Here is a 12896-nt window from a genome sequence, read left to right as displayed (position 1 = left end):
TAGGTTATGACCTTTATTTTTTTTAATGGGTGCCCATGCTTCACTACTTATAAGATATGCCTAAATCACAGGGTTTCGTAATCTGTTTATATATATATATATATATATTAACAGATCCAACATTCCACTGGTTCCCAAACTGAGGAGGCTACCCCTGTTTCGCATGAAAGAAAATCAGACGGCACAAATTATTGAAATACCATGAATTGCAAAATTATTTTTACACTCTAAAGGCGTCAGATTTTTCTTTCCAACCACGATTAGCTAATTCTTGTATTAAACAAACTTCCAATTAAATATTGAATTTTTGTTTTACTGATTCCAATATGTACTCTATGGGGCAGAGACATTCACATTACGCAAAAGCGATGAAAAAATTGCAGACTTTCGAAACATGGGCATGGAGAAAAAAGGAGAGAATTAGCCGTGTTGAACGAAAACGAATGTGTTAGAAATATTAGCAGTAGGAGAAAAAAAGAAGAATTTTAGATATTGTTAAGAGGGGGAAAGGAAACTGTTTAGGATATTGGCTGACGAGGAACTGTATTACAAGGGACGTGCTAGAGAGTATTGTGGAAGGAAAAAGAGGGAGGGAGCGAAGCAGACTAGTTGAAGGAAGGTATTGAAACAGAAAATTGCCACGTCAAGACGAAGAGACCAGCTGAGGACCACCGAACGTCAAGCCTTGTCTGTTGAAGCAAATAACCTGCCAATAATAGCAGAATAGCTATTATGATGATGATATGTTTAGCAATATTGACAAAAAAAAAAAAAAAAAAAAGAGGGAAAGAAAATTAAAATAATAATTATTATAATCAAACCTCTTAATATTTTAGAATAATTTGAGGGAAAACTGAAAACGATTCAACTGTCTATGTCTTTTGTGTAGACTCAATTTATATAAATACTGTTGACCTGTATTAGAAATACAAAATAAGGGCATCAAACTCCAAGTTATTTGAAATCTCACTTGTGAATATGGATTACTAGCATCAAGTATCTACTTTGTTGGGTTAAACTAAAATAATAATATATATATATATATATATATATATATATATATATATATATATATATATATATATATATATATATATATATATATATCGTTAGTCAATCACTTTTTAACTATTAGTAAAGCTCTCTCTAATATCGGTCATCTTCGATTACTTTTATGTTTCCCTCTCTTCCTCCTTCCCAAGTTGCCGGGCTGAATTTGGATTTAAACGACATCACAAGTGTCACTGTTCGTGTCAGAGACCACGAAACTATGGATTCGGCACTAATATTTGGTCATTTTTAATCATTATTATGCATCTCCCTCTTCCCCAAACTACGAGGCTGAATTTGGTCGTAAATGGTATAGGAAGTCTCAGTATTCAACTCAGCGACCTCGAAAACTATGGATTCGACACTAATATTCGCCATTTTCGATCATTCTTATATATCTCCCCTCCCCTCCGCCAAGCTACGGGGCTGAATTTTGATTTAAACAGCACCGGAAGTATCATTGTTTACCTTAGCGGTCCCCAAAACTATAGATTCCATTTCAATGTCGGTCATTTTCCATCATTTTTAAATATCTTTCCTCTCCCTCTCCCCTAAACTTCAAGATCAAAGTGATATGATAGAAACCATCTCAGGCCCGATCCTCATCTATCTTAAAATAAGATCGAGTTCGGTAAGGTGGTTCAAGAGTTATTAAGTTATATATATATATACCCTTTCGCTCTTCTCCCCCTAGGTTCTACCACCAAAGTGAACTGACATATAACATTCCAGGCTTGAACCTCATCTATGTTAAAAATTTGATCGAGATTACTCGTTTGGTTGAAGTTGTTAAGTTTTATTTATTATTATATAACTCCCCCTTCTCCCCTCTCCTAAGCTTACCGTCAAAGTGAAATGATGAAAACACTCCCAAGCTCAAACTCCATCTGTGTTGAAAATTTGATCGAGATCGGTTGGGTGGTTCAAGAGATTAGGAGTCACAAAGATAGTCACTTTCAATTTTATGACATAGATTTATTGTTGTAGGATAATGTTATATCTCTCAACCCTCGATGTGTCGTATACCTAAGGATGCTAAAAGATATATTGATAAACAATTATTCAACGTATAAGCATCTGCCCATGAAATCAAACTTGCGGTTACATGTATTAAGTTTTTTCAATGTCATGAAAATGTTATTTCGATATTAATTTTATGAGCACACATTAAAAATTCCCAACGGATGCTTGAGTCTGGGAGCCAAGGCCATACCCATGTAGTCGACACCTATGGTGTACGGTATCACCAATGTTCAATACTACATTTCACTTTAGTTTTGGAAGAAAAACACCACTAATATGTTTTAAAACGAAACGAAATATCTAGTTTAACGTCCCACGATTATGCATCGGGGCTAAGGGAGACGGTATTCATGAGAAATGAATGAAATAGTGGATTGAAGAAAGTAGGAGGGAACATCAAAACACCGAGAAATAGAGACCTGCACGGGCCGAAGTTTTTGGCCCGAGCCCAATCCAGCCCGAATGTACGTAGGCGCGGCCCAGCCCGGACCCGAAACGTTTTGAAGATTTTCGGCCCAAGCCCTTCCCGGCCCTATAAGTTTTTAAAATTCTTGGTCCAAGCCCGGCCCGGGCCCGATAAATTTTCGAAGTTTCATTTTATAACATTTTTCACGGGCACACTTCTTCAACGTTTGCCTTTATTCTAATTATCGTTTAACGAATATCAATAATTATTAACCCTCGAGTAGTCGCGCCGCGGTCAAAAGCACCACAGGGAAATTATTTTCGATCGTGTGTCCATTCTGTTTGTCCGACAGACTTCTCCGTCTAGCTAATCTTGCCCCTCATCTTCCCAAACATTCCTGCTCAATCACTCCGTTATCCGTTGTTTAGTTTAACTACTAGTGATTGTTTAGTGATTCTGCGGTGCTTTCCACCGCGCGCGACTAACCGTGTAATATTTTTTCTCAGTGTTTCGCTCTGCACGTGACCTTTGCTTTGGAGATGTTTTAAGCTTTATAAACATAAATATTATTTTAATGGACGGAAGAGAGGTCGACAGAGTTAACAAACTGATACCAAGTATGAAAAAAGAGAAAATTAGAACTGAACAGCTTAAAACAACGGAGGGAAATGTTAGGGATTGACTATTTGGATAAATCAGCCGACATGATCTCGTGGAAGCTTTGTCTGAGGAAGATCATAACAAATATTTATATATATATATATGAGTGAACACGAAAGGTCAAGTGAGGAGTCTGCGAGCGAATCTGAAGACCTTAAACCCAGAAATGACCAGCGATTCCCCGAATGTAGTCAGAGCAAGAGGGGACGAAATAAGCGACGACGAAGTGTAGAACAGTGTAAATTTGAAGATAACCTAAAATAATTCAATGTAGTGCTGTATAGGTGAAGTTTCAAAATAACAGGACCTTAAAATAATTCAATGTAAATTTGATTTGATTTCAATTTAGCGCCCTTTTCAGCATCAAGGCTATGTAAGACGTGGACCTACTGCTTAACGAAGGATCCGAACCACATGAGGTCCCACCGAGAATCGAGCCGGCAGTCCCACGCCAAAGGCGTGTATGCTAACCGCTTAGCTACGACTGAGCTCTTATTCAATGTAAAATGCGCTGTGAAGCTTTGTTTTATTGTTATGTTTATATAGTATATTTTTAACTAATTTACTATTGCATTTCTAATTTTAGACGAACCAAAGTTGACAAAAACAAAAGATCATCATCAGGTTTAGAATTTTCAATAAAACCAGTGCGTAGCTATCTATCTAAAGAAATATGTAACGACAAAAACATTTTATTCCAAATGAGAAATAAAAAAATAACATGTCTAGTTGTAGGTTTCTCTAATAATTATTACTGTAAAACTTATTATAATAATAAAAATGTTATTCCCTCTTAATCAGAAAATATACAAAATTACGTTTCTAATACAAGAAAACTGTTTAAAACGATTTTTGCAACACATTATGTTCGTTCGGTCCATTTGACCGCGTGCGACTACTCGCGTTACTTTTTCAGCGCGACTTCTCGAGGGTTAAAGAATTGCAATTAATCGGCCCCAGCCCGGCCCGACCTGAAAAGAAATCAGTGTCGGACCGCCAAGCCCGGCCCGACTCAAAGAAATAATAGAATCGGCCCGCCCAAGCCCGGCCCGCGGTAGGGCCGGGCTTCGGGTCTCGGGCAAGGCCCGGCCCATGCAGGTCTCTACCGAGAAAACCCACGCACACGGTGTTTGCCCACTAAAAAGTTTCCATGGCGCATGCTAGAATCCAACCAGGGACCCGTATAACCACATGTGACTGCTCTACCACCGAAACGGTACATGTGCAAGACTCTTGCGCAAGAGTCTTGGTCTTGGTCTTGGTCTTGCAGGTGTGGTCTTGGTCTTGGTCTTGCACCCCTTGGTCTTGGTCTTGGTCTTGCATCGGGATTCCTGGTCTTGGTCTTGCATGCAAGACTCTGCAAAAACTGCAAGACCAAGACTCTTGCGCTCATCACTAGTTTTGTTTGATCTTTTGTTTTGAGACCGTTAATGTTTTCCACCGTAAATGAAATTCCATCATACATTTGTGCAGTTAACTTCTTGTGGATTGCGTTCGTAAAATGTTAATTTTTACCAATGTCACTTCCCTCAAGAGTCGCCTCTGTTACTGACGTTGGTTGTCATTCCGTACCAGTATACACAAAAATTCTGCAGACATCATTATAATTGTTATGTTTATTATCGCTATCTAAATCTCAAATTTTTGCGTTGTGTTAACGTTTTGATTCGGCCACTTTTGACTCGGTCCCTTTTGACGCAGGGTCGTTTGACTCTGGCTCTTTTGTAGCGGAGTCCCTTTTGACTCGGGCTTTTTTATGAGGGTCGTTTTGATTCGGGGCCTTTTGACTCGGGCCCTTTTGTTGCGGAGACCTTTCGACCCGGGTCCTTTTTATGAGGGTCGTTTTGATTCGGGCCCTTTTGATCCGAGCCTGTTTGACGCAGGGTCTTTTGACTCGTGCCCTGTTGTTGCGGAGATCTTTTGACTCGGGCCCTTTTGTAGCGAGGGGGCCATCTCGACCCGGGCCCATTTGACGCAGGGCCCTTTTGACTCGGGTCTTTCTGTCTTTGCCCTTTTGTTTGGCCCTTCTGACATGGAACCATATATATAACGCAGCAGCTGAAATACCTGTGGCAGAGGGCCTGGGGGAGTATGAGTAAATCGATGATCGATCGATCCAGGGCGCAGTAAAATTAGTTACACCACTGTTCATATCTATTTCTTTCTATTCTCTCGACATCATGTCTGGAGATGAATGTTCTGACTAATAAGCTACAGTGGCGAAAGACGATATACGCTATCAATGATAAATGTTATGACTGTTAATATATATAGGGAATAAAACGAAACATTCTATATCGGACTTCCCCTCCACCCGTTGAAAAAATCCTGCGGGCGTTAGTGATTATGATGTTGCTTAGTTACTGTATTATATTGTTCTATACACGGAATAAATACTTATGTGTTTTATATAATAATGAGAACCTTATTTACATTTATTACGGCCCTTGCTTTACGAGAAACATTTTCACGTTCAGCGTAATCAGTTTCCATTCTAAAATAATTACAGTGAGGCGAATGAAATAATTCATGCACAGATTTAGGACTTAGAATAATGTTTTGCGAACATGTAGTAAATCCCTGAAGATTAAAAAGCGCTAGTAGCAGTAATTAGCTTAGTCGTTTCCTATAGTCCCTTAGTGAATTACATAAATCTTACAAATGTTGTATCTCTTTCTTTCTCCTCTCTATACATAATGTCTGGAGATTAATGTATGGACAAATAGGCTACAGAGGCAATTTTAAAAAGGAAGATGATCTACGCTATCAGTGACCTACTTTATTTTTAAACTTTACATAAATAAAACTCTTCAAAATTAATCACAAATTCTTATGCAACCATCCCTTCTTTAATGTACTGCGCTGTCACATACCCGTCACGGCGATGTAAAGGCACTTTTGGCGACGAGGATACCTAGCAATTGAAAAGAAAAGGTGAGAACTGGTCAAAGAAAATGTATCATATGCCCGCTCAGGCTATCATTTATTCCAGTCTATGCAAAACTCCTTGAATGTTAAGTTACTTTTCAGAAGAGACCTGTGGAAACCATTTGCCACATTTTTTTTTACTAGAAACCACAGAAATTCCATGGCAACGAAACTATCGTGTTGCGAGAAAAATGACAGGTAATAGATCAAAATGGTGTATATGCACCTAGTTTCATAAGGCCATTTTCAAATCAGGATAAATGTATTCTCAATTTTGACCTCCAGAGACTTAATATTTTTTAGACAATCTGATAAGTTAAGAAGATAGTTTTGGAGACCAGAACGGTAAGAATATTTGAGGTAGGAATTTCTAACAAACTCTACGTTTAAGTAAATCCACTACTAAATATGCTTAATTACGACAATAATTATTTTGTAATGCAGTGAAGTAGTGTGTACAAACTATACATTAATCGTCATTTTAATAATCAATATTTAATTTCAGTTAGAAATATGTTTTAATCTTGAAAGCATGTAGAGTTTGTATTTTTTGTTTCCATTCAAGGCCAAAAGAGAAGAAGAAGAAAAGAGAGAAAGATTCCAAAAGCAAGCAGAAATAGCCCAAAGTTTAATGAAGCAAAAACTAGCCAAAGAAATCCAAGATAAAGAGTATCAAGAGTATGTTAAGAAAGAAGGGAAACAACTGGAGAAAGACCGCGAGAGAGCACAACAAGAGGAACTGATGGGTATGCAACCATAGAATAGTTTTAAGGTAGCTCTCTACCTTTATTCTTTTCGGTATCGTTTGTGGCCACTATCAGGGTGAAGGAAAGAGCTCCAATTGACAATCATTGAGTTTCCGAACGAAGTTCTGTTCTATGAATATGAATATACTATTAAATATCAGAAACAACTCTCGAGGACAATTACATCGGTAAAAATTAATAATTATCACTACAAACTAAGGGAAGAAAATTTACCTAATATGATATAGTAATACTTGAATACAAGAATTACTATATACCTTAACCCTATAATACATGATTTTATTTTCTGTAAAAATATAGTTTAGCAAGAGAAAAGAAAAATGAGTAATGGAAGTACCGGTACGCTTAAGGTGCCATCTAAGCGGAAGCTGTGAAATTACAACTAGCTTCGAACGTTCCCAATCTGGTTCAAAATGCATTAGCAAGTACATACCGTTATGTAGGAAAGCACTAATTACACTTACCACTATGACTCATATCTGTCCCACTATGCATTGTAAGGTTAAGTAAGTTTTCTTCCTTTAGCTTGTACTGATAAATTATTATTTTTCAATGATGTACCTTCTCTCAAGAGCCGCCACTGTTGAATGTTGTAATAATATAGTATCTATTTTGGGTCATTCCATGTCAACTTACCTAGACCAATGTGCTTCAATGTCTGATTCTCTTCAAAAATTTTTTCATACATAAATACCAATGAAATTATGCTAAATTATTTTTTTTTCCAATTTTTTGGATGAGAAATGGACCGGGCAGAAATTTTTGAAAAATGTGAATTTGGCACCAATTTCACTTTCCAGCACTCGCCACTTATTTTTTTTTCCAATTTTTTGGATGAGAAATGGACCGGGCAGAAATTTTTGAAAAATGTGAATTTGGCACCAATTTCACTTTCCAGCACTCGCCACCATGGAACCAAAATTACCATAACTTCCTTATTTTTCAAGTTATTGGACTCATCCAAGTGGCAAATGAAAGCTTAATTTTTGCTCTTTCAGTAGATCCTAAGAGACTTTGTTTTTACAGCGGACCTAGACATCCTATTGTTTCTGCCATCCAGCGACCATTCCCTCCCGAATCCCATGTCTGAGATTTTGTGTTTTGTCTCTCTGTGGGCTGTGGCATGGTGGAACCGTTGAAACCTATACTTCCGCTTGCGCACCGAAAGTTTGGCTGGAGAAAGTGTTTAGGAAGGTATAGTGCTTTCCCTCTTTGCTCGGAGGGAGCTTGTGAAGGGGAATGGTAGGATTCCTGGTCAAAACTTTATACTTTCCGCACTACTTTCTCACCGCTCATAGCATGATTTTATCATATGTGTGAATCCTTTTCAAAGGCTACCGTATATCTATTGGTCATAAACGTTTAAAGTTAACCTTTCTCCCCCTCATTATAGTTTTTAAATTAACATTTTAACTTGATGTTGTCCCCCTTTACTTGAAGCGATTGTTGTATGATGAATGCCCTAGGTGGTGAAAACTATTTCTCTCTTCTCTTCCCTTGCCCTTTTGTTTGGTATCACAGAAAATGATAAACTTGCTGTATTGTAACCAATTTGTTATTTTCCTATACTTTTTTCTGAATCCGTTTAGAACTGAGTATTTGAGAAAAGTGGAAGATTTTATTCAAAAGAAAAGGCATGACCTAGCATTGGATAAGTTTCCTACTAGATGTCTCCTGTTTAAATAGTGAGGTAGCTAGGGTTTTCGAGTATTCATCCTCGGTAGCCAAGTATCTCTGCTTGTCATATATCAAATTAATCTAAGGATAAAGTCAAATCAATAGATTAATATTTCGTTTCTTCTACAACAAGCAAGGCTTTATTTTCATGAAATAAAAGACTAAAGATGCAAAATGAATTTCTATTATTACTCGGGAAACCAATTTGCTTAGCATGGATCCTATACAAATGACAGCCTTTCATATAGAAAAATGAAAAATACAACTTACGGTAACAATAGCAATTTTCCACCCATGTTCAAGTCCAGACATCGTTGGATTAAGCCCTGCATGAATACTTGACGATTTTCAGGTTGATTTCTGGATGATGTCTAGATCTCTCCCTTACCTTTTCATATGCAACGACCTTCATCATTCAGACCCTGAGGTTCTCCATAACAGCTTTGTTTGTTCTCCTATTACGTGACTTCCGGAGAACCTCATTAGTCCACGATAAGTGTTACTGTTTGTCAAAATTACTTTTTTTTTTCTAATTAAGTATTATTTTATACATATTTGTTTATATATAATTGCTAGTTCTAACAATACAAAACAATATTGGTTATTGACTAAGAATAAAACTTTTTGATATTTTTTTACAATATGATGAAAGAACTTCTTTTTTTCCAAACTCAAGTCTTATAATTTCATTACAGTTCCCCACTGATGAGGAACTGTACCTAAACAGCATCGTAGTGTGTGTCAACCTTTTTTTTTTTTTTTTCCAAACTTGCCGTTCTGTCTACACTGTGTTCGTAGGACTCATAGACAATGTTTGGTGCACTAACAATTATAAAGTATTATGCCATTGTTATATACACTTACACACAAAAACACAGTTGACATTGGTTGATAGTCCATGGACCATGATGAGGTCACAAGTTTGTAGTTCTTTTTTTAGTCCAGCACTTAGGTGCTATGAGGTGAAAGTCCTTGTGGGGGCCGTAACCCTTTGATGATCTACAGAGTGACTGGGTTTCATACATGGCCGCTGCTTATGGCTTGTATACTGTAAGTCTTATTTCAGCACAGCCGAAGACACACACACACACAAAATCGGTTGTTGTTGTTGTTGTTGCAGTGAATGACGAGTGATATAGTGACGTAGAGTCCATACTGTGGGGGTATGTCGCAAACTTTTGATGTGAGAATGTAACCTCGGTGCGTTTCTAAGGGGCACTGTACTGGTTACAGAACCAAAGACTAGAAATCATTCATGGGAGAGTTCCCGTGGCTCCAATAGGGCTGGTTAACAAAGACATCGTTGACTGCTCTGGTGGCTTCAATAGGTTGGTGAACCGAGGCATGGGAAATTTCCGATGGCTCCAATTGGACTGGCTAGCTCAGGCAGCGTAGACCACTCTGATGCTTCCAATATAGTGGGTGAACACAGGCATCGTGTACTGCTAGTTGCTCCAGTAGGTTTGCTGAACCCAGGCATGGGAGATTTCCTGTGATTCCAATAGGGCTGGTTAACACAGGAATTGTTGACTGCTCTGGTGCCTCCAATATGTATGATGACTGGATCCAAAGACTCGAGATTCCTGGTGCCTTGCTTGTTGAAGGGTGGCAAATGGATGTCGGGATAAGGTTAAAGTGAAAGGAGATTGTATTTTTCATGTTATTCTTTATACCAGATTGTATCCTTTTTTAAAAAAGAAATACTTGTTACGTTTGGGGTTCAGTAGTGTTATACTAAATATTTCAGTGCAAAAAGATGGAATACCTGTTTTTTGCCTTGATGATATTTGAATTTATTTTATTTTATTTATTTTTTGTATTTTTAATAGGGAAAAGGACAGTCTAAGACGGGGCTTTCTCGCGAGTGTGAATGGGAAAGCAAATTGTAAACAAGGAAACCTCAAGATATGCGTAGTATTTTTTGTAGGTAGGCTTACGAGCAAATATGAAGTCTAGGGAGTCTTTGAATTTGCAGGCCGTCCCATTTTTAAAAGATTAATCCTAATTTCGAGTGTGTGTGTATAAAGGATGTGCGATTGGAACGCAAAATTCGGTTAGTGGGATATAGTGGATGTTTGGATTGTAGGGGGGAGGTGCCGTAACGCGATGGGGTATATGTTTGTATGCTAGAGAAGGTTTTGTACGTTAAGTAACATTGGCAACAGAATATTCCGAGAGTAATAAAGAATAACAGTGTAAGAGGTGTCAGTGTCAGGATGGAGATATCAAAGAATGAAAGGGCTAGAGTTGTGGTAGGGAAGGCAAATCGAATTCTGAAAAAAGAAAAAAAATAATGTAATTGTGTCAATGGATTTGAACTGGGCGCCGAAAGTTAGGATTTAAAGCGACTGTAGAGGTTAAAAAGAAAAAAAATGAAATGAAATTTTTAAGTTTAACGTCCTACGATTATGCCGGTTACGCTAAAGGAGACCGTGATGATGAGAGATGAGTGAAAATGGTAGAATGAAGAAAGTGGGAGGAAACGGGAGAACCCAGAGAAAACCCACGAGCACGGTGTTTGTCCACCACAAAGTCCACACGACGCGAGCTGGGATCGAACCAGGGACCCCAAGCACCGCGTGGCCAAAACCTCGCCGCCCAAAACCTCGCCGGACAAAATCTCGCAGGGTCAAAACCTCGCCACCCAAAATCTCGCCGGGCCAAAACCTCGCCGCGAATGAAACTTTTCTTTAAAATTTACCCAGTGTGTTTCTTGATATGCAATTCCACATTACAAATAATAATAATAATAATAATAATAATAATAATAATAATAATAATAATAATAAGAAGAAGAAGAAGAAGAAGAAGAAGAAGAAGAAGAAGATACAAAACATCGTGTGCGTGGGCTTTCTCGGGTTATTCCCGTTTCCTCCCACTTTCTTTATTCGATCATTTCCTTCATCCTGGTCATCTACGTCTCCTTTAACCTATAGGACATAATCAAGGGACGTCGTAAAAACTCATATATTATTTCATACTTTCATAAATATTATTAGATTTTTGTTAAAATTTTAAGTTTTTGGATGTTCCAAAGTTCACGAAACTAACCTCGTTAGGTGTCATTACTTTCCTTATGCAGACTTTCTTTCCCTATAACCAATTTAAAAATATCCTGTCGCCCTACCTTCACATTGAAATCCTCTAATACAGAAATAGAATTTTCATATGGTATCGCGGGACTTGGTCAAATACCCGTGATACTTCTTCTGAAACAGCGTCTTTTATACCGTCATCCTTATCATCTGTTGGAACATTTACATTTTGGTCAGGCGAGATTTAGGGTATGGCGATATTTTGGGGCGCGAGGTTTTGGCCCGGCGAGATTTTGGCCCGCAAGGGTTTGGCCAGGCGAGGTTTTGGCCCCGCGAGATTTTGTCCCGCGAGGTTTTGGGCGGCGAGGTTTTGGCCAGGCGAGGTTTCGGTCTGGCGAGATTTTGGGCCGCGAGGTTTTGGGAGGCGAGGTTTTGGCCAGGCGAGGTTTTGGTCCTCGAGGTTGTCGCCGCGAGGTTTTGTACCCAAACCGTTCATAGGGTAAGGTTACTTTAATGGTGCTCGTGTGTGGAACATGGATTTCCGGCTTATGTCCCTGTGGAGACAAGATAAACAGAGGGAGAGGAGCATTAGTAAGAACAAATTCAGTAATGCTTAATTGTGTGATGACGAACGATTAATTTGTTGTGCAAGAAAAAGGGCATACAGGCCGATGAATTTGGGAAACGTAAATGCTTGAATAATTCGTTTAAAAGCAGTTTGAACATAATCAAAACTCGCTTTAGTTTCTTTTGCTAGTCTGGAAACGAGTACAAATATATTGTGTAATTGCGAATGAACAGTTAGTTCTTTTTGTTCTAGTAGTTAAATATGTTCCTTTAATTCATTTTCATGTGGTTGAAAATGTGTTATTTCATCCCAGTCGCAACTCCAGTCGCCCAATTGATAAAAGATCCAGGAAGGGGAGTAAAGCACGCTTGTTATTTGTATTTTTAGGTAAAAAACCAAATTTGGAGTTATAAGTTGCCTGCATTAGGTCCCGAGAACAGTTATTTGCTGATTGGATAATGGTAAGTAATGGCAAACAATATTGGGACCCGTTTTGCGGTGTACAATCTAACATTAAATAACTACTCTCCACATATTAATGGGGATTTGGAGGAACATATTAAAGGTACTATTGTACTATACATAATGGACTGTGGAACTGCATTGAATTACCCCAATTGTAATCTCTACCTTTTCTGGTTTAAAGGATTGTGTTTGGGATGGAGCGCAAGGCCTAAAAATAGTATAAATCTGTAAGAAGAAAAAAATCAGCTGTGAGCATTTATTTACAAAATAAGGTATTATTAACTAAAAGAAATAGAATTTATTGTTACTCGTACTTG

At 38.1% G+C, this 12896-nt stretch overlaps 1 protein-coding gene and 1 long non-coding RNA gene across 5 annotated transcripts in view; one reads left to right on the top strand and one right to left on the bottom strand.

The window, feature by feature from the left end:
• Window positions 1–12896, top strand: part of LOC145678382 (uncharacterized) — a 290653-nt gene that overhangs the window by 180442 nt on the left and 97315 nt on the right. For all 4 annotated transcript variants that reach the window (XM_081748457.1, XM_081748456.1, XM_081748458.1 and 1 more), the window contains one exon: window positions 6633–6813. In XM_081748457.1, the coding sequence (XP_081604583.1) occupies window positions 6633–6813 (181 nt within the window). The remainder of the gene's footprint in view (window positions 1–6632; window positions 6814–12896) is intronic.
• Window positions 11241–12896, bottom strand: part of LOC145678383 (uncharacterized) — a 99716-nt gene continuing 98060 nt past the window's right edge. Inside the window, exon 2 of the long non-coding RNA XR_014130369.1 lies at window positions 11241–12804. This is a non-coding gene — a long non-coding RNA (uncharacterized LOC145678383). The remainder of the gene's footprint in view (window positions 12805–12896) is intronic.

The sequence above is a fragment of the Thermobia domestica genome, chromosome 2 (assembly GCF_964235325.1).
Source record: "Thermobia domestica chromosome 2, izTheDome1.hap1.1, whole genome shotgun sequence".
Taxonomy (NCBI): Eukaryota; Metazoa; Arthropoda; class Insecta; order Zygentoma; family Lepismatidae; genus Thermobia; species Thermobia domestica.
This window is presented reverse-complemented; position numbering and strand designations above follow the sequence as displayed.